Raw genomic sequence first — 24,659 nt, forward strand, 5'->3', positions numbered from 1 at the left:
AATTGCTTTATAAAAAAAAAAACATAGCTATTTGTTTTATAATAAATAACACCCAACAATCATCATCATCATGATCAAATTATTGCAATGGAACTGCTCTACAAGGTGCGAGAGTTTTCCGTTGTCTTAAATTACCACTACAAGGGCTTACACTCACAGAAAAAAATGTATACGTTGAAAATAATAGGCTTGTATGAATAAACCTGAAAATGATTGAACATGATCAAAATTGATTAAAACCACTTTTTTCTCATATATTTCTTACATTATGTCCCTCAATACATAGGAACAATCAAGCCTTCTCGACCTTGTAGGTTTACATTACCAGCGACATACTCGCGCAACGTCTACTCGCCCTTCCGTTTGCGCGAAACGTTGCGTGAAACAAGCACAAAATTGGTGAGCCGACAATTTGGGTGAGACAACCATGTTGGTTTATTTTCTTGCACTCAACAGCTGTCATCGACGTCCACACTACACGAAACGGCAGAAGCAATGTTTCTTTGATGCGCGTCCAAAATTCCTCTTGACGTGTTTCGCGCAATAAGTTTCAGGATGAAACTTACGTCCACAGACTACACTAGCAGTCGCCAACCTTTGGGACCACTACATTTTTAACTTTAAATTCCGCTGACCGCTCATGACATAAAATGTATCATTGATATGATTTATATATATATATATATATATATATATATATATATATATATATATATATAATTAAATTTACAATATTATAATAGTCAGAGAACTTCCATTGAGCACGTCCACACCATTGTATTATTTTTAATAACATTACCCTAAGAATAAAGTTAATCTAAAAATAGTGTAGGATATTAATTGTATACAATCGGTGTACTGACAGTCCGTTCCTAATGTGCAAAACGTGAAAAACAAATTAACCGAACAAAACACTAAGCATACTAGAGAGATATAACGAATTTTAAGTTATTTCAACACATAATTACAATGGATATAATAGAAAAATGGCGTGCCATTATAGAATCAATGACTTTTGCCGTTGTTCATCTATGTAATATACATATAGTACTTAAGTTTTATCATAACAACCAACAAGTATTTAAATCTTTAAAACCGTGAATAATTGTCCAATAAGTAAAACGACAAGTAAAACTATTATTGTATTGAACCCCTTTAAGTTAAAAATAAATAGTTTTTGTTTTGTTATCTTGGTCTTAACAAATTGTAGTTGAAGTCACTAACCTAATTAACTCTAGTTGTTCTTTTAACACATATATTATTATTGCTCTAAACCACTTTCGGCACAAAACCTAACATTTTCAAAACAGTTCTAATTTGTTTAACATTACTATTAGCATGCTGTATGATTAATAGTAATCGCAAACGTTTCAATAATATAAATATAAGGTGCGGTACTTAATCATTTACAAGCGTGAGGCCCATCAAATCACTATTTTTCAATGATTTTTTGTAATGATTTTAAGATGGCTGCCTACACTAATAATCAATTCGCTGAATATATATAGTACCTACACTCGTGCTTCAAGGATCTTCGTTTTTATAACATGAGCATAATTCAACTTTTTACATACATTCTTATACAAACATACATGACTGAATATTAAAATATGTTTACCACGAAATATGCGGTGATCTTTATGTCAAAACGGCTTGTTAACGTTTGTAAACAATTAATAAATAATACCACAACTATAATAATAAATGTACCATTGAATTATGATAAAATAAACACACAATATTACAAAACATGATTTCATAGTTACAAATAAAACATTAAATTAATATTGATATACCGTGTAAGTTGGTGTTACAAAATGTAAAAATCAATACGATCTGTTCAGTGTTTATGTAATGCAAATCAAAGAGAAAACAAATGTATGTCAAACATAAGTATACCGGGTGATATAGTTGAACTTTATTAATAATTTCTTTTTTATACTTTTATAGTTATTTGTTGGGATAAATTGAATATATTTTTAAAAAATATAACCCCATCCTTTATATGTTAAAACCGTATGAACTTAATTTTTTTATATGGTAACGTATATATTTGATTAACTTATTAAAATAATAATAATTTGCTGAACATTTTGACTGGTCGACAACCAGTTTTAAAAGATTATTTTCAAAGTTATTAAAAATTAAATTTTTGCTTGCCTGTCCTAAAGAAAATTACAAAATTAACGTTTTTATATTTCCATTATTTAAGTACACAGTAGTATACCGTAGTCCGTAGTTAACTATAATATGGCCCCTGATTGTATCACCAAACCAATATAATAGCATCAATCGTTGATCATTATCAAGTATTCTTATTGTGTTTTATATGACTTACAAATAAGAATAACTAATGTTGTAGCCTTATGCTCGGAGTTCGTGGAAGTTCAAAAGCAATGTTGTTTATTTAGCTAAACCAACAATGTTTATTTTGTTAAACCTGTATAGTATCGAGTATAACACTCTTGATCACGTTTAAATGTGCGAAACACTTGACGTACGTGCAAGATTGCATTGTAAGTACTTTTTTTGGAGGTTTCCACAATTATTTGTATACACTTCCTCACTTATGGGCCACAATGTTTTTTCATTTCACGCCGGTTAAGACCTAACAGTGTAAAATCAAATCGCTAGATTGACGTCATCGACGGAGAAAAAAAATGGACCATCGTGTTTGAATTCATCGTCGAATATTTTATTGCGTCTAGGTACCGACATAATACCACACCTATAACAAGACCGCCACAATTCGAAATGTATTAATTTTGAGATATAACTGCTTTCGAGTAGATCTAAAAAAAAAACTCTTTATATAACGCGAGAACGTCATATTATATATAATCATTCATTTGGCCACTAAAAATATGTGTAATAATAATATTCAAATTTGTTTCAAATGCGTAGGGAAAAAACCCTCTTATCTTTTCTAGATACTATAAAGCCTTTATTTTAGATTTTTTTCAAAACTATACATTTTGAGTTGTGGCGTTTTTGGTCCTAGGGTTATACAGCAATATCTCGAATATTATAATAATATATAATATACATATTTGTTATTATGCACACTTCAAGGCTCACTCTTGGTATCCATATATTAAAATCCGACGTATTAAAAAACAATAAAAGAACAAAACAAAATGTTATACTGTTCTCGGTCCATCAACAACGATTCGCTATGCACGCAACCTGCTATATCATTGCCTCGACTTGCGATTTTTATCAGCAAGTCGAAACACCTAATTCGTGCGCATTTTCTTATCACTCGAACGTGCATTTAACACAACGAAACGCATAACCGACAACGAATGGATGAAGTAAAAAAAGGGTTTTTTATGGTTATTGGTTTATTATTGCGGTGTCAGATTTAAGTCGGATTTTCCAACTGATTCCAACCGTTCACCGCAGTTGTTTAAAATTATTAACATGGCATCTCTTTTTTTATTTCAAATCGAGAAATGGTGGAGACGCATCAAGGTCGATGGAGTGTATTTTAAGTAGGAACTAAAAAGAAAAAGCATTTCACACGCAATAAGTGGTCTACCGGGTAATATAATATATAACATACCTTTTAATGTACGCCCACAACAACGCCCGCCGTTAGCTTTTCATTTATAATGGTATATGTCAGGTCGATAAGTGCGCCCCACAAAATATGTGTATTATATAGGGCAAACAAATAATTTTAAAAAAACACGGCGTGCATTTACTTAACCGGCAAAAGGTTAAACGGCCAAAAATCGTTTGTCCCGCCAAAATACGTGTATACACACTTACAAGTTAAAACAATGTCAATGCCTGCGCCCTTTCCACATCGTAGTCCTTCTTCGCGTGTGCTACCACCGCCCTTGCAACTTTCCATTACAATTGGATACAGTGGATTCGCTTGCTGTGTTGTTTATTGTTTACATACATTATTTGTTTGGAAAGTGGCCGCTTTTGGTCTAAAAATCAAGTAGCTTCTCCCTTTAGACCTCGCATAATATTAGTAAAAGTATAAGTTTGGTTGCTGAGTTCTTTTGGAGAACTTTTAATGGTTTAAACCCTAAAGCCTGAAAATTCTTCTACGGTCACGGTTAATTTATAATCGCACTGTATTGTTTATTTGTTGTTTTATGGATGCTAAGAGCTAACATATAATATGATACAGCTTTTGAGTAAGTACATATTCGATAGATAAAAAAAGTAAATTTTTTATTGCTTTAAAAAAGCTTGAGATATTTGATAGTATTGCTTTATAATGTTGTATTTATACCAGATCTACTAGTGTTTATTTGTGTAACAAAATTATAATAAATTGATCAACAACTTCCTCCATTACTATTGCCATCTTTACCCTAAGGGCACGAAGCCAGAGCTCCCGGCCTGATGGGGTCCCCGAAACAATAATATGTAATACAATTTAAGTCATTACGTATTTTGGTTTCTTAAAGGGCCTCCAAACTCTGCGTGCTTAAGGGGGCCCCCTGCATAGCCTAAAACAGCCCTTCGGCCTACGCGTTACTTATAATTTGTATTTTATTTGTAATAGACCCGATCCTGAAACATTTTCTTTTGCTATTATTATAAGACTTTGGTTGTATTATTAATCACATTATTTTTGCATGTCCTTTTCTTCATTATTTATGCACTACTTTTATCTCTATGCTTTGTCTATATTCTTGTCTGCAAAATATTTCTTTTGACGTATTATCGTAACGGGCTAAGTGCTATCCGTTGCAATATTACTTTATTCATTTAATAAAGTTCACATTCTATGACAGCCTATAAAGCATATCCCGAAAGTATTTGCAGTACTCATTTTCTTTGTTGCAAAATTTGACAAATATTATGTCAATAATTTTCTTTAGATTTTCACCACGTCAAATATTTTTTTCGTAAAAACAAATAGTTTTTAATGCATAATCAGAATGCAAAAAATTTAATTAGTCTTAGTTTACTTTTTTGTGTATTTTTAATGAGAAGATAGTGATGGAAACCGAAATTGACGTCTGGTAATTTTAATACCGAAAATTATATATACGTATATGTACGGCGGGAAAAAGTTGTATTTTTGTTTTGCAACTGTCAGTTTACCAGTTTCGGATGTCAGCCGGCAGGAAGGAATGCGAATGTTTTTACAGCAGAGTTCAAGGGCGCGGTTAGGTTCCATCGGACGAACCTAACGATGAACCGCCGCCGACATGCGGAGATTTCAGGCGAAAATCACCTAGTCATTCTCGTCGATCATCGTCGTCACATTATTATTATTATTATTATTATTATTATCATCACTGTATTGCGTTGCGAATAATAATATTATATGCCCCGGGTCGTAGAAATAATAGGTAATAACAACATTTGTATAGTATAGTTGTGACGTCAAAGCCCTTAGACACTCCCCCGTCCGCCGATCATGTGTCTGTGCTTCATACCTGTATGGCTCGTGTGGCCGTCCGGAATGGAAATCGGTGGCCGGACAGCATGCATTTTTGCTTTCTTATATCAATATCATTAATATTACTCATTATTATTATTATTATTATTATTATTATTATTATTATACATGTGTGTAACTATCGCAAACGCGAATGGCCTTCGGGGGTACCTACTGCCCGGCCGGTATACTGAAAAGTGACTTTAAGTATAACTGTATTTGCAACACGAGTATTGACGATAATTATTCGTTCTTTTTTTCCGTATTTTTTAATTGGCCCCTTACGACGACCTACGATGAATTTTTTATTTTTTATTTTTTTGCAACATGTTATAGCCTCAGGATTATCCGACGTAATACGCCCAAAAGAGTAGGGTGAAGGAAGGTATTTTCGTGGCATAAGCAATTTCGTGATATACTTTGTTTGATCGTATCGCGTAATTCCCTATTAGAAAATTGTCTTGAAAATCACACTGATTGTTAAAATAACTGTTATTTTAACAATCAGTGTGATTTTCAAGACAATTTTCTAATAGGGAATTACGCGATACGATCAAACAAAGTATATCACGAAATTGCTTATGCTACGAAAATACCTTCCTTCACCCTATACGGTTTTTCAGTCCGTTGCCGCTCGTATTAGCTAGGCTTATAAAATTATGACGTAGTGTATTTATCTCATAATCAAACTGTAAAACATGTTTTTTTTTTCAACTTGGGCGGATTTAATACGGCTCCGTACTTAACGTCACACCGGCGTGTATTTTGTACATCGGTAAACGAGCGCCTTTACCATTATACTGTATTTAGTATTCATGACCATGAATGTAATTTTGAGTAGTAACGAATTGGACAGAAGATCGCTTCCTCCGCCCTAACCGGACCACATTTTAAGTCTTAATATCTGAAGAAATGTAAAATTAAATTTAAAAAAGCGCCTTGCTACGTAGTATTAAGTTATGGAAATAAGTTTCCATTTCCCCCCCTCGGATAATTTAGATATCCGCCTGTGTAGTGTACAGAAAGTAAAAAGTTATTTCAAGCATAAACCAAGTACCATTACGAAATGTAATGTTGTATTTATTCAATGAGTGTCAGCTATTAATAAAAACTGAATTAGTTTAATATGTAATTGTTGATTTATTGTTATACATTTTTAGTTTTAATATTTTATTAAAAAATATATATTTAGGCTTAAAAAGTTTTAAAAAACTTAAACTTATACTACTAATTAAATTTTATAATATATGGTATTAAAAAAAAAAAATCACTAGTGAGTAATATTTAATAATATTGACATTGAAAAGACAAAATAATAAAAATTAATTTCACATTTATTTTTTATGAACTCTTGAAAAATGCAAGTTATTTGAAATAGTTGGTATCGTCGTATTAAATAGTGAACTACCGATTCCTCTATAGAGTGGTTTAAAACTTGTATTCTGTAAATGTATGCACGCCACTGCACTGACAGTAAACATTCATACAATTAACAATAAAAATCATTAACAGTCCAAGCATAATATTATCCGCATTACATGCGTCGACTTACAACCTTGAATCATCGTTTTTTTCACCAATAAATAAACTATTGTTATCTGTTTTTTTTTTCAAAAAATTTGCTCAAAACAACATAATACCAGCTATGTTTGCCAAAACCCAGGAAATGCTGAAAAACAGCCTAGTCGTTCCAAACACTGCACACCAAACGTTTGTCAAGGTGAATGTTGAATTTCGTAAATTGTTTTTTTTTTCATTTTATAAAGTATAGTAATATTTACATATGTACGAATGAATAATAGTTACGGTAGACGCGGCACGAAAAACGAATTTTCAAACATGGACGCTGAAATAAATGTAATGAATAAAAATGTCGTTTTCGATTTGAACTTTCGTGCCATGAACTTTCACGCCATATCAATCATACAAGATAGTAAGCGAAAATCAAATAAAAACACGAAAACTTACTCGAATTCAATATTTTTTTATACTTAATATATTCTATAGGATGTACAATTTATGTGTGATAAACCACTTCTAGAATATTGTGATGACCTTCGTTGGTGACACTGGCATCAAGACGCAAACGAAAACTTCGCATAGCTCGATCCGTCATTTCCCGTGGAATTCTTCATTAATTGCGGCATTAAGTTCTTCCAAATCTTTAGGACGGTATTTGTAGACCTCGGCCTTTAAGTGTCTCCGCAGAAAAAAATCGCAGGGGCCAGATCGGGGGACCTTGGAGCCAATTGATGTACCCTCTGCGGGAGATGACATGGGCCGGGAAGAGCTCGCGCACCAATGATCGAGTGGCTGTGTGGGCCGTAGCGCCATCCTGTTGGAACTAAACCTCATCTAAAACTTAAAGGCCGAGGTTTATAAACACCGTCCTAAAAACTTGGAAGAACTTAACGCCGCAATTAATGAAGAAATCGCAGAAATTCCACGGGAAATGGCGGAGCGAGCTATACTTCTTGATGCCTGTGCCAGAAGTGGTTTATCACACATAAATTGCACATCCTATGAAATATATTTAAAAAAAAAAATATTGGATTCGAGTATATTTTCGTGTTTTTATTAAACTTTACTTTCGTGTCCTGACTTCTGCCGGACCCTATACATATATTTTTTTAAAAATGCTTTTGACGTCATTAACAATTATCCTGCTCAATGCAATATTTATAAGTTATAATATTACCCAAATTATTTCAAATCAAAATATATGTGAACAAATAGAAATCCACACTTATTGACTATAATATTATAATATACTATTATGTGTTTTAACATATTATTATTTTGACCTCGTTTTTTATTGTTGTGTTTCTGACACGGAATATTATTAATTTATTGCTGTTGTGTATGGAATTGTAAAATGTAATATTAACTTATAATGCATTTGATAAACTCAGCATACGAAGGACTTGTAATGAAACTGAATGACGTTTGGCCGAATAAAAAATAACAGTCATGACATTATTGACTAGGTGCAGCAGTTAAGAACATTAATATAATACGATCACGTGATCAAAATTGTAATCTTCAATTGATTTTGGATTTTATTACGATAATTGATTAATATAAATAATTTTGTGATCTGCAATATCCGATAATAACAATAAACTTAAACAATAACTTTTATTTTAAAGAAATTTGAACATCCCATTCTTAGAAATATCACTGTAGAAATGATCCTAATCCATCTAATTTATCATAATTCCTTCATCACTGTTTGACATAATTATCACTAACACGGTAACACTTTTCTGAAAGAAGTAGAATTGATTATAACTTGTATGGGGTTCATAATAATTTCACTATTTACTATACCTCGAGGTTAACCTCGGGATATAGTAGATTAAAATGTATGCATTATTTAAAACTATCAGACCCGGAAATGTCTATCCATTTAAGTATTATAGAAATTTGAAAGTTAGTAATATGTAATAAGTAATAATTAATAACCGCAAAAGAGACTGAACGAAATGTATTAAATCTGAGAAAAACTAATAAGTACCAAAATTAGTTTTTCGACGAATACTGTAAATTCTTTCCATGCCCTTGTGTACAGTTTAATTTATATTACAGAAAATGCTTGTAAAAAAATAAAAGTAAGTAATTTAACTTGACCTTACATGCTTTATGTTTAAAACCAGAAATTATTTTTAAATGCGTTTCTTAAACTAGAATTAAAACTAATAAAAATAATTTTCTACTTTAAAATACATTTTCAAATTATAGTCAGGAATTAAACTTTAATTTATATAAAATAAACTTATAAATAATAATGTATTAGTATTTCGACACTGTGTTATGAATTAGTCTTTATTTATAATGATTAAGCAACAAGATAATCTTGTAAATTTCAACACCAAAGTATACAGGTAAATTTAAGTGCTTAAGTGAGGTAATAATATAATATTATCCCCGTGTTGCTATACACGGCAATTAGAAAAACACGTGTAGGCATAAACAGCTATCAGAACGTTACAAAACGTTTTTCCAGTTACAGATTTATTTTATGTAAATACTTCAGAACTATATTTTGTTGGAAATGAGCAAAGCAATAAAACATGTCAGATTATTTATCATGTGTATATACTGCAACAGTATTATTTTCTGCAGCTTAAGTCTAAGATCCTAGTGTTAAAAAATCAAGCGATTTTAAGGGCCTTAAATATTAATGTTATTACTCACAACGACGTTGTGGCAATAGAAATTATTTATAAAATATTTAATTACAAAAAATACCCATTAAATATGAATAATTTAGTGATTATGTTTTACAAGTACTAACTTGTTTTTATTATAATAGCATTTTATAGTTATTTTATGAGTTACTGTAATTTCAATACTTTAAAATTGGTTGTTTTACTTTCCAAAAAAATTAAAAACTAAAATTGCTGTATAAAAAAGAGTAGTGAGTACATTTAATTGACAATTTTTTTCTAAAATTTGTTTTATAAATTGTTAAGTAAAATTTTAATTTTATAGTTCTTTTTATAAATACTTAAAATCATTAAAAGAAAGCAACAATAACTTGTTTTCCTTTTTTTTACAATAAGTTAACGCTCAAATGCTTCTTTTCATATTTATGAGTTACAATATATTTTTTTTTCAATCCAGTTGTCATTTGAGATTATTGACCTTTTGGAGATATATAAAAGCGAATAATTCCTAATATTATTTGTTCAATATTAAATTAAGGATATAATATTGCATACGTTAGCTGCTTAAAATACCATAATAATAATTAAATAATACAGACTAGTCTTGGACAGCAGTTATACTAGTTTCTACTAGATAATGTCATTGATTTCAAAATCGAACCCATCAAGACGTATTTTATTGTTGAATTAGAAATTGGTCATTGAAGGTTAAAATAAAATAATAACAAATCTTTTTTCTCGACGCTTTCCAAAATTGTAATAATATTTCCATAGACCCAATTAACCCATTAATTGCAATGGTTAATTGTTCTGGAACAATGTTCTTGTTCAATGACAACAATGTTTGTCTTAAAAATTCGAATTTTTTAACAACATCGTAATAATTAAAAATAATAATAAAAAATAAAAATTGCCGTCTGCAGATTACACGACTTCAAGACGTGACCGTGTTTATGATAGTTACGTAAAGCCACACAACCGTTACTCGTTAGATTAGCAGGCATTGTAGTAAGTAATAATATGTATATGCGAATAAAGAAGAAACATCCATTGTCTATTACTTACCCAATTTTATTGGCATGTTTCCAATAAAAGTATTTCTGCGAAATTAATACGTTCAAACTACTTTCAAAACAAATTATTAAAATCAATAAAAAGTAAAAACTCCTAATAGAGTTTATACAATCTAATAATCTAAGATATTATGAAAATTTATTGGCAACTTTTTATATTTATTTGTGATTGTTCGTATCTACACTTGTATCTCAAACTGACAAAAACATAATCTGTTACTTAAACGTTATATTTCTTTCTAATGGTATGTGTTATACATTTAAAAATCAAACAACAATAATATTATATGGTTTTAGGATAAACCATAGATTACCTACGACTCTGGGTACTCTGAGATTGATATTTGGGCGTTGGCTATACCCCGAATCATAACGTAAATAAAAAAAAAGGTCAACGAAAAGTCCATTGACCCTTCCTCCCACCTTTATCCGTCATTAATCCGAATAAGCTTTTAGAATTTATCCACAAATGCTAAATACTCATTACTCATAATCGCTTAGATAATATTTCGACTATTCTGTGGGATTCTATGTATACATATGATACGAGTATACCTGCATTTACTATATGGTTCACGGTAAATGAGTTTAGTGGAAAATATATAGACTATACCTGTTCTTGAAACCGCCAAATATGAAGAATTCTTGATGTATTTTGGCACGAATTTGCTATTAACAAATAACTAGTATGATAAAAAACATACATATTTTAAAAATTGTTCGACCTATGTATCTTCCATGATCCGTTTAGACTTTTATTACGATAATATATCTACAAATGATTAGTAGGACAAGCAAGAACAAATAAATGAAATTTTACTATGTTTATTGTACTGAATTATTTAACAGACGAGCGTAACGACGCGGTTAAACCATCCGATGTAGGCAACTAAATAAACAATAATGGGAAGGTAGCCAATCTGTTAACTTACACGTTACTAAAAACCGAGGTTAAAAAACAAGTTGGAGTTAAATGAAATATAGAGTATGCATTGTCAACTGAATTTTAAAATAAATCGATAATTATTTTAAAGTGAATTTAAAAAAAAAAAAAATTTAAACAAAAGAAATCCTTCAAATGTACCTATAATGATTAAAAGTTAAAATATTATACCTATTATAAATTTTTTAATTGTAATATACCTATAATACCTATACAATTTAAAAATATGTTTTAACACCTTGATGAAAAACATACTTTTTAAGATAAAAATAATTTCTCTAAAGACAAAAACGTTAACATTTTTGGTATATTGAGTTAATTAATTAATTTGTTTGTTTATCAAAATTGGAGTGATGATTAATCAAAATAGTTACGTTAGTAGATTTGAAGTTATTTAGTAATCCAAGTCATCATATTTTGAAGTATTAAAGTAAAAATGTATTTAAAAAAATGATGTACTCTGTACAACAACAAAAATAAGCAAACAACGTAAAACCAAGTGTACTTTTCATACTCAGAATGGTTACAATGTTAAACACTCATTAAAGATAATTTTTTACCTTATGTTGTATAATAACCTAAAGACAATATTGTATGATAGTCGATAGTAATAATATTATGTCGTAGGCGTTCAATTAAAAATCACAGCCATAGTTTTGTAAATCCATATAACTTTTATAGTTATCAATTATGTAATTTTTTATTTAACTAACAAAATATGTCGATGCAAAAAGTATAGAGTTCCTAAAAAAATCATAAATTACATTTCACTTTGTACCTATAGGGTATTTCCTGATAAATGAGAATTTGTTTTGTTTTTTTAAGATCCACGGGTATCTAATTTTCTCTGTTCAACTTTCTGTTGATACACAAATACATAACTATAGCACTTCTATAATATAGTTACAGTTAAAAAAAAATTAAGAGGTAAATTTATAAATTGGAATGTGCAATCAAAAACTAAACCTAACAAGCATACTCATAATTTTACTCTTTAAGATAAAATATTATGTGTAGGTTTTTTTTTTTAACAGAAATCTACATTAAATGTATTAAAACTATTTTGTTAAGTAAAATATGTATATATGTGTAAATCTTGTTCCGGACTCTATAGTCTATGTGTAGTTATTCACTTTTCCAAATCCAATTTTAAACCACCTTCTACTGACAAAATCATCTACTACGTAGAATGTTTCGCCGTAGTAAAGTGTAGCCTTTTAGTTTTGTTCCTAGCCCGAGTGCATTAGTGCATATATTTCACGTTTTTATGTTATGTTACCATTTTATATCATCGTTAATTCTAAGATATACGTCACTACTGGCCAGTACGAAATTGGTACGAATTCAACCGTGTAAACCATATTAATTATTGATCGGTGTATATTTATAACAATTATGTCTGAAATGTCATTCATGGTCATCGAGGGGTACCGGTAAAGTGAAGAGGAGGGAGGAGCAGAGCGGTAAGCTTTAGGGGCCAAATGCGTGGCGTTCAAGGACTAAGTCGACGGGACTTGTAGTGAAAGTGCCTTTCGGAGACGTACCGGCGCCCGCAGGCGTTTCCATACTGGATCAGTGTTGTCGAGGAGGCCGTTTACCCACGACGCCTCGAGTAACAATTTCCCTCTCCATTCAAGTCTTTATGATATCATATATCCATACGTAATATTACATAGATCACCGCGTAATCCGATCCATAATGTTCCTTAATACGATTTTCGGTAATGCCTTCTCAATTAACGTTTGCACGCAGTTAAATAAGCGGTCGAAGTCGAATCTTGAGTGGACTTAACATTATTATACCTACGGTTCCGTGCAACTTTAAAGCAAACGTGAACACGCTACCACGCTTTGTAGAATGTACAAAGACTATATATTGTGTTAACACGGTAAATATACATAGTCATCACATCATGGAAAAAAAACGTATAAAAAAAATTATTTTCAGATAAACTACAAATCTGTGCGGTTAATATTGACCGATATTTGCAAATTATATTTCCTACGTATACCTGATAAATTATAGCAGTGCTACTTCGGTTCAATTTTACTGAAAACGGTAATTAAAATGTTTTATTAGTCTAAAATTCGTGGTCAGTTAATAGTTGTAGGTATATTAATATGGCACATATCAGACCGGCTATATATCCACACACGGTACATTGAGTGCACGACTCTTTATTAGGTATACTGTTATACTGTAACAACTTAAAATTACTAGCGTTTGACATAATATTATGCTTAATCCAATTACCGAATGCGTAGTTTAGAACATATTGTTATTTCTACATGTTTCGGTAATTATATTATTACTATTGCTTCACTCAAAACAATTTTTCTTTTAAAAACGAGTCTACTAAATAGTAAAAAAAAAAGTAAACATGTTTCAATCGCGTGTATGAGCTATTTTGTTTCGAAGAACTAGTTTGCTGTGTTAATTTTTCTTTTAGTCGAAAGGTTTTGTTTATGCTTTATTACACTTGTTAAAAACAACATTCGCGATAAATAACTATGATGGATACTTATAAATTACTGTCGTTTTTGGCAAATATAAAACGTTATTACTTCAAATGGTTACAATATATTTTATGGTTGATTGTTTTTATTTTAAACCTTTAAAATTTAAATTAAATAAAAAACTAATAGTAATAATTATTATTTTTATTGTTATTAAATACTGTTGGTAGGTATAAAATTCGAATTTAAACTCGCATGAGTAACACAAAAGTGAAATAAATACTCGGAGGGTGAAACTTTTACTCTGCTGACCGTTGTACAATACTATATGGATGGCATGATGCACTAATATTTATAAGTGCATTCTTAAAAATTTGACAGGAACGGTGTTTGAAAATTCATCATTTATTTTATTGTGTAATTACATGTATTTAATAAAATTGTAAGTTATCTAACAGAAAAACTATGAGTCGCCGACTTCTAAAATGTGTACAAATTACATAATGTGTACAAAGCCTTTTAAGTATTACTTGCTATACATAATTCGATTTCCCAACAAATGTAATTTGTGACATCAGTGCACTATGTCATTGATATGGATATTATAGTACCTATGTGTAAAAACATTACGTGTAAGTACAAAAAACATAAACAATGATTGGTCGGATTGCATAGAACGCTTGATTTGTTGGCTGCATTGACCTTCAAATTAAATTAAGGCAACTAATATTAAGGAAAAGCATTTCGAGAGCGGTACAGATTTCAGTATTTTCAGTTTTTTTTTTGTATAATGTGACCATTGTACCAAAACATAAAATATATGCGCGAATTTTTTATTTAAGGGGAAATCCACATAATGATTTGAAACCTATTTTTTATCTGTTAAATATGAGCGGTAGAAGGTCGGTTTTTTATTACATATATCAGTCACAAATCTATCTACTATTTGTTGTAATATTATACGCCGCAAGTCGAGAAAAAAAACATTTTCATATTTATCATTTGTACAGTACTTACTCGATGAATGTTCGTGGTGCTGCCGGTCATCCTGCAAGTGATGCTGAATCGAATCCACGTGGTGGTGGTGCAATATGCATTCCGGATCGGTACAGTTCAACATGTTTGTTCACAGTACTTACGATTTAAAAAACGTGTGCTTTGAGATGTCGTGTGCGTGAGTTTGTGTACCGTCGAAAGGGCGGTAAACGGTCGGTTCAAAGAGTCTTCACCCGTTTTCCATGCACATTTCTCACACACTCGACGGATCGCAGAATCACCAACCCTATAAAAAAACACATACAATTGTATTATACAACCGTGGGCTATGTGTACAAGAACGCGGAGACGACTAAAAAAAACATATAACAGTTGTAATCATATACATGTACAAAAATTAAAAAAGAAAAAAAACGATTATTTTTCTTCAGTTTTTTTTATCTGCATACATGCTAGGAACAAGTAAAATGCAGTTTATTTTGGTCGCTCGTTAGCAAGTGCGCCTATAGCGTGTACACAGAATTCTTCTACACACAACAGTGAACAGTTTTTCACAATAACACTTCTGTGCTTGGACATAGTAAGGTACGCACACACAAAATTAATACTTTATCATTTCTCTGTAAGCGTCAAATTTTCTTCGAGCCCGGGGCTAAATGTCGGGCCGGTCATGAGTCAAGATTAATTGTACGTTGTATTGCCGAGTGGCTCCGGAGAATCATAAACTGGGCAATCGACTTTGACAGTATCATAATAATATCATTATATCATAGTCGAAAAAAAGTGTATCATAATAATACTGATCATACGATATTATTATTTAACGTTGACGTACACCAAGTTCGGGCTGGTCGTCGTGAGCTCGCGAGGGGAGTAGCTTGATCGCAATAGACTATATATATGTGTGAGTGTGTGTGTTTATATAAACGTTAAGTTATATCTATGTATAATATTTTTATATGTATATATAATACTTTCTTTTCAAGTATTTGCCAAGCTCGGTTTTCCACCTACGGACAAGCGTTGCGAAAATTAAAGAAAACAAAAATATAATTACTGTACGCGCGCTGGGATCCCACGGATAAATCACAATGACTGTGCAGAGCTCATTAGACAAGACACAGGTATATCGTCATAACGGTTCGACTTGTGTATATTTCTTACTCGAGGGCCCCACCGATTTTCGTTAACGTATATATTTTAATTGACACACATTGACAATCCTATAAAGGGGGATCCGACGCAATTCAGCTGACGACGGCATGTCGACAATATAATGCAAGCAAATTTTGTATATGTACTATTAAGATACATATATATTAGTATATCCGCAGCACTCTAGAAATGTCTACAACAACAATATTGTGGATGTTTCTATTTGTTAGTACCTATATTTTTATATACATATATATGTTTACGCGACTTACGTCTACATGTATATATATTTATATTTTATAATTTGACACTTATAGACATAAGTGTTGTTTCTCGATACGATTTTTGCCTTATACAATAACAGTAGCGCATGAATGTATTATACTTTGCAACCGAGTAGCTATCACCTAAACTGCAGTCAATGTTATTGTATGGCTAATAATGTATATTTTGTTCTAATACAATATGTGCGTCGAAAAGCATGAACAATACCTACAAAAAAAATGTTAACACTGAAAAATAACTACTCGTTTTCTACATGCCGATAGACAAGCAAATTTATAAGAAATACCATAACGGATCGGAAGACCTGATAAAATAATTTTCATTAAAAGCCATTTGATCGAAATCGATGAGATTAACTATGAAACAAATATTCTTTATATTTCTTCAGTTTGAAGCAACTTGCATGAGTTTGAAAAAATAGAACATTCTGACATTATAAATGTAATCATTATTATAATATTCGTTCTCCTTAATAACAAATCGATAATTTAAATCTGTAAAAATTTCAGTATAAATAAACTACAGAGTTTTACATGGTAACTGTAATTTTAGACACAATGTATACTAATCAGTAGTGCAGCCAAAAATTATTTACCCTTCGTAGGAGTTATGTAAAAATTAAACCTCTCAAATAATTCTGAATTTTCTTAATAATTTTATTAATAATGATTTTATTTTGTAATCACCGAACTCCTCTCCCCCTCTCTTCTTTGCGCCTGTACGCCATAAATAGTATTTATAAAAGAATCAAGCTATGGACACCTAAAAAAAAACTTTGGATGTCTTGCAATAAGAAACTATTTTGGAATAACTCTAAAAACCGATTCAAAAATGACAAAGATTTATTCCTGTTAGCTTAAGTTTTAGGACTACTGTATAGTACTTTTATTTCCAAAAACGTGAATTTTTTGGTGTGTATCATGACAAAACAAATCAAATATCAACTTGGCATCCAAACTAAAACAAAAGAAGTAATCTAGAAGAAGACCTTCCTGTCTAGCTGGTATTTACATTTGAAAATCTCGGGCGTTTAAAATTACTCTGATATAATTGTTTAAGTTATGATAAGAAATGTAATAGATACCTGATAATTCAAACAATATTGTGTGGTTATTGGATAATTTTAATGTGTATATAATTTTACTTGTACTCTAATCTGTATAAGTTATTAATACATGTTATAATGTGTATTTTAAAACGTGTATTATAGGTATAATGATAACAGATATGATAATCTCTTCGTATTACTTCTTGATTGTAATAAAAGAAAAATGCGTTTGCAGTGACTTTTGAAAATTCAAAAGAATATTTATCTCTAAAATTATTTTTTATGTATTCTAATACCAATGGACAATGGTTAAAACACATTCCGGCTATAGTACACATATTATGATTCAGCAAAAAAAGTATGGTTTAAACTTTAAAATTAAATTGTTTGTCTAAATTATTCTAAATGATATCACCTCTTTACAAAAAAAAAAAAAAATTAGGTTAATATTTTTTTACCAAGTTATTCTTTCCAGAAATATTTAAAGGTATTTAACTTTTTATACAAACATATTATTCTAACTGTATAATAAATAATAATAATAGTACAGACAAGTTGAAAATAGGGAACTTTCTATTAGTTTCCCAACTTCCCGCTGCTATTAAGATCAGTATACATTTTGTAGTGTTTAATTACTTTTTAATGGAAAAACAATTCAGTGTGTATCTTTGGTTAGAATTTATTTTCACTCGTAAAAATTAGTTATTGAAATTCGAAAGTTAGTAGCAGTAAAAACGACTAGAACTTTTGATTGCAACAACATGTTATTCCATTTACAATAACGACCCTAGAAAGGTGCTGTTCAAGTGACTGTTTAATTTATAGCGTTTTCAGAGATTTTTATTTTTATTTTTAAATGTTTATGTATTTTACCAATCAAAGTTTAAAGGTAATTTTTCTAATAAAACTATATCCAGGCTCAGACTAGCTGAGATGCTAGGATGTGATCGCATCTTTTTTATCATGTTTATTTCCCCCTTTTCCAAATAGAACAACTACAAAAGTACTAAGGGGCCCTAGAAGTTTATTGTTTAAGTTAAGTTATATAAATTCGCGTTTAAAATAAGTATGAAAGTTAATTTTATTGTGTTTTGTATACATAGATAGCACGAGTAGGCTAAACAATATCACCCAAAACGATGTAGCACCACGCCTTTCTTTGCTAGTCCGCGCCCGAATATAGCCAAATAATATATTAATAAAATGTTATTTAAATAAAAACTATTTAAATGATTATTTTTTTTTGATAAATTATTCCAATAAAAATGTTAGTCACACAAATGTTTATTTGATTAAAATCTTGTGTGAAAAATCTGAGTGCATACATTTTTAAGAAAATCATCTTTTGACACAAAAGCCAAGATATTATTATTGTAAATCTAACAGTATTATATTCACTTCAAAGAATAAAATAGTTATAGTTATTTAGTAAGTATAACAAGTAATTTACCTCTCGAGGGGGGGAGGCACTAATTATTATTTAATATTAAGTATTAGGTACAGGTTTAGTGCGCCCGGGGTTCTGAGCTCCTACTGGCAGAAAGCCCCAAGCAGGTGATCCCATTAGGTATTGGTATTGTTCTAGTTTGGTGAAATTTTTATTATACAATAATAATATCATACCTCTTTTTGGTTTAGGGAGTTGGCGACGGGCTAATAGACAGAGATAAAATTGACAGTATGAGATAAAAACTGAGATAGACACGAAAGAAAACAGTAATTATTACAAGTGAAAAACAATAATATATCTAAAATGTGTTGGAGAAACAGGATACGATTACGCAAGTCATAAAACGAGAAACTGCACAGAAAGAATAATACTTTAAGTAGCGAATACAAACGGACAGACGTTGAAATAAAGATGGAGCCCTATTAACGGTTAAAGAAGAAATATTATGTAATTAAGTATGTGAAGAATATTTCAAACAGCATTTGAACTTTAGAGAACCAGAAAACCAATTATGGGTTTAAAGAACAGGAATTTATTAACAATAAGGATATGAGTACTAACATATACATAGACCAGTATACGTTTAAAAGGATAAAGAAATTTAAGTATATAGCTTACTTATGGCACATAATTTTCTTAGAAATGAAATACAAGCGGATATAATATGTTTATAACATGGCTTCAAGGCCGATGCTACAAAGAAGAAGAAGATATGTAGGTAAATCTAACGCACAGTCGTCGGAGCTAAATTAAGTAAATTTATTTACGTATGTAGCAAATTAATTATTGGCTAAAAACAGTTTGTATTTTATTATCTGGACTGCTTAGACTTTTGAAGTAATTTAGCGATATTCCAATTGATGCGCTGTATTGATGAAAACAAATTTGATTCTCTATAGCTGATTAGGTAAGCATATTATTTGTATTATGCTTTAAAAAATCGAATAAAATCCTATAATGATGATAAATTGCCGTATTGTAATACAACAGTCAAACAGTATGTTAATATTCCGTAATTTGTTATTTGCTTTTTAAAATATGTATGGTTGTAGTGCTGTTATGTTTTGCCTGGGGTATACCTACCTCTATATATGTATATGTATTTTTTCAACGGCTTCTGAAATTGCCATTTCAGTCCGGCGTTGTAGAATCGCTCCAAATTACTACTTCCGGTTTTTAATTTGCATCTTGGTAGGGAAAGAAATCATTTATGTAACCTAACCCATTATAGTAATGATGAACCTTCTCTAAATAATATTACAAGTTTAAACGCCATAACTCATAACAGAAGACAAATAGTGCATTTTAGACGTACATCGGAAGATAGGGCTACTCTTTAGGTAGTCAGACATTATTCAATATTGGTACTAGTGTTCAATATATAAGTAACATACAAATAAGTCTTCATAGTACAATGTTTGTTTCATTATGTTTCAATACAGTATTGTATTAAAAAAAATCAACTGAAAAAAACTTAATACACCTTCATGACGTTGTATTAGACCTATATATGAGTAATTAAGCAATCATAACACGTGTCCTTAGTACAGGTAGAAATGCTTATTAAGAATTGATTATTTATTTATTATAAATAAGGCTGTTATATTTTATTTTCGAATTTCCTAAAAAGTACACTTCATTAAAAAACACACATTGAAAAATATTTTATTACAGCCCATAAAACACACAAAACTAAGTTTAAACATAATAATAAATAACACTAAATACGAGTTTATTCGCCAATATTATTATATGCCAACTACTAACTAGTATATTGTTATAAAATAATTTTGAATAAAAAATAAATGCTATGTTTTACATAAGTAGGACAAATTATAGAAGCAAAACAGTAGTTACCGACACAGGAAATTTAGGTAAACAAAATCAATGACAACGTTTGCAAGTAAACCGTTTTTTTCCATGAAATACAATACAATATGTTATTATAAATAGTCAATAGTTTTTCAATTATACAATATTATTGAAGAAAACACATTTAAGTGAGAGTGTAGTAATATGGTAAAAACAAATTGTCTACCTACGTACAATTATGTACATATTGTAAACAAAAGGTGTTGGGGCGATGAATGTGTAAAGGCCATTCTGATTTCTGACTCATTCGTTATAAGTTATTAGTTATAACATAAACGTGACAAAAAATAAAGACAAAATCAATGGAAATGCTAAATCTTAACGTGACGGCTACTAATCATCTAACCCAAACTCTATTTTAAGAAATTATTTTCGGTTTTAACTAACCAAGGCCAAAATACAAGAATTTCATTTGTAATATATTATTTACAATAATTTATTAATTCTTAAAATTATTATGCAGATATTTTAATTTTATAACAACCGATAGATTTTAAGTGATTTAAAACATTAATCTAATTAATTGCCCTACAGCTTTCTGACATCATTCTGACTTATATCTGTAATCTGACAAACATTTCTATTAGTATGCTGTTATTTAACTGGTTTTAAGGCTTCCGTGAATCCGTGGCAGTAATTCAACAAATTATGAATATTAGTAGGTTAAAAATGTGTATGTCATACTTATACATATTACTAATTTGCATACTATTTAGTAAATCATAAGGTAATACAATCGTCCTATTAAAAGGTAACAAACAGATTACGCATACTATCCATATCGCCCATTGAAAGACTTAACTAAAGCCTAAATATCTCCTGACTTCGAAAACTCAAGACGATTTTAACGTACTTGGTATCACAGATAATTAAGATTTAAGATTGGATTGTTTCATTTGTAATAAGAACGGATGTCATTACAATCAGTTTGATAAAAAAATACTCTACCTCTTAGAGCGGGCATTTTGTAAGATATGAATTATTGTCTTTGTGTGTTCATTGTTAAATAATATGTAGAAACAGATTATGTTTTACTGCCTGTTTATTCGTTAAATATTGAGAACATAGTTGGAGCTACAAATCATGTAGAGTATCCGACTACACTTCCTTATTGCATAAGAGGTCTGCTTGAGCGGCAACATTTTAGCCCGTTCCCGATATTTTTCGTAAAAAAAAGGCTTAATTCAGTGATCAACATTATAATATATAAATTTGTGGCCCGACTTAGAGGTTTTTAAACGTAGTCTCTAGGACTATTGATGGTGGTAATCAACACTGCACACTTCATTAAAGTTCGTCATTTACCACCCACTTTACCTAAAGTGACACCGTTCAATTTTACTACCTGGAAGTCCATGAAATTAAATGTTTAAAATAATATTCGTTTGTTATTTGCGTAGCTAATGTAAGAACTAAAAACGGCGTACAAAGCTACCAGTCAGTTCAGGTTAAATTGTATTTCCGTGATCCAAATTTATTTTATTTGATATGAAAATAAATTCTTATACAAACATCAACTAACTAATAAATAGTGTACATATTTTAGATTGATATATTAAAACAATAACAAAAGTAAAATTTAAAGTGATAAACTATAAAAAATGTAAACAAATTGCAGAATTCGTTAATTAAAAATAACCAAATAGCTGAACTTAAATTATAACTTTTGTGTTATAATTTATTTCTCTACTGCATGCAATTACATTTAATTTATTACATTTATATATATATATATATATATATATATATATATATATATATATATATTATATATATATTTATACATAAATTTACATTCTAATATTTTTGAATATTTGTGTCCTATATTTAGTAATTAGTTTTGTATACCAGTATACATATATATATATATATATATATGTATACTTACTAAATATAGGACACAAATATTCAAAAATATTAGAATGTAAATTTGTACCCATTAAATTGTTTAAAATTTTTTTTTACTCTGTTTTATATTCTTATTTTTAAGTTAACTAATAATAATGTATTATAAAATGATTTTGGTTAATTAATATTTATCATCATTATGTAGCTTAATTAATATTAGTTTATAATTTAAAAATTTGTTGTGAGTTAATTTTTGACAAAATGGATTTGCACGCGTATAAAAAAGTGGTGACCAACATAATAAAACGCATCCCGTAATTGAAGGGTTTGCCAATAGCAGACGGCTCCATTTATATCAGTTTTTTTCTATATCATATTTGTCCAACATAGAAGTACGCACGGTTTCGATGAAAAAAGTGTCTAATGTCTATCCTCAATACCCACAGGCTTTAAGAATATGTTTTGAACGCGCGAAATATATAACTAGCTTGGTCATAATAATACAATAATTGTCAAATGATTGCGCATTCTTCACATTTGTACTATGCCCGCGGCAAACGACCCGAACACGTCATCAAGAACTCTCGGTTTATTCCCAGACGATACTGGAAAAGTATTTTATTTACCTAACTAGTAACGTTATCCGTCAATTCGGCCAAGCACAAGCGGTTCGGTTATTGCAAAATAAAACCTAGTAAAACCGGTTCACGTGTATTTTATACCTATTGGCTGCAACAGTTGTAGTCCTACGATGTGCCATTGCCAGCCGATGCCACTCCGAGGTTTTTGAACCTCAGTCATAAATGCACAATGTCATGCGGTGTATGCAACACTACCAATATTGAAACAGCTATTAATTAAAAACAATCTTGATTAACAAACATAAAAAATAACCCAGGAAAGTAGAATGTGTACATCAAAGTATGACAGAAGCACAATTCTTGACGTGGGCTGTCAATGAGTTGTAGGAAGTATTACGTTTAAAAATTATAAAATCACTTTCAAAAAAATCACTTAACGCTATTGTTAATAGACAGTTAGAAGTTCTGTAAAACCTGTAGAAGGGGAACAAAACCGTACAGTGCGTAAAGTGTCAATAAGAATCTGTATTGCGTTGAATATCGTGTTTTTGTGTTATTTTAGTAGTTTGAATGGATTTTAGGTTCCATTCTTGATTTTTTAATGTAATTGATAGGCGCATATTATCTAGACGTAACGAACAACTTAAATACAATTATTTGTAACTGTGTTTTACGTATGATCGCCTAATTTGATGGAGAAAAAGTGGACTTTCCTACTTCCAGACTAACGACAACATCAATGATCATATTTACAACTTACTATCGATGTATTGGAATATCAGTGCTACGGTTAAAAAATTATGAGAGAAAAGAATACCGGCATTGTAATACCTTCAGAGCCCCTCGTATCGAAATTTCTTAAGTGTCGGCGATGAGAGTACAAAAGTTAGTACCTTTCGCCCGCGGTCTAACTAATATTAAGCACAACGTTGCACGCCCATAATACTTCTATAATGTATAATATATATATATATATATATATATATAGTATAATACTTATATATATGTACACAATTATTTATTAAATAATTGTACTCTGTATGGATAGGTATAAGATATTGTTTTGCTCGAAATGCATTGGCAGACGCTATAGGTACGCGCACGCACGCACACTGGCGACAGCTTTAAATAGGAAAGGACCTTGCCGCCAAGTTCCTTATTGGTTTACTTCCTGTACAAACGAAACCTACCTGTGGCGTGTCAGCAATGAAATTGAATATAAAAGAAACCAATCGAAAATTTCATCGCAGGACTTTTATCTACTATCCGAGCCAGTTTGGAGTTACGGTTTTAAATTTAAATACACGCAATACATATATTATCGCATTCCAACAACCTAATTGATCGTTTTCAGTAAAGATTTGGTTTT

General features: G+C 30.4%; 1 protein-coding gene across 1 annotated transcript in view; it reads right to left on the reverse strand.

The window, feature by feature from the left end:
• The window catches only part of LOC126837902 (uncharacterized), a 114,810-nt gene that overhangs the window by 86,456 nt on the left and 3,695 nt on the right, over positions 1 to 24,659 (reverse strand). Inside the window, exon 2 of the mRNA XM_050571880.1 lies at positions 15,073 to 15,337. Within this exon, the coding sequence (XP_050427837.1) occupies positions 15,073 to 15,175 (103 nt within the window). The 5' untranslated portion in view covers positions 15,176 to 15,337. The remainder of the gene's footprint in view (positions 1 to 15,072; positions 15,338 to 24,659) is intronic.

This window comes from Adelges cooleyi, unplaced genomic scaffold (assembly GCF_023614345.1).
Source record: "Adelges cooleyi isolate 19-005CV unplaced genomic scaffold, UGA_ACOO_1.1 ACOO_flye_CR_arks_rails_tigmint_CR_PRNA_30, whole genome shotgun sequence".
In the NCBI taxonomy this organism is placed as follows: Eukaryota; Metazoa; Arthropoda; class Insecta; order Hemiptera; family Adelgidae; genus Adelges; species Adelges cooleyi.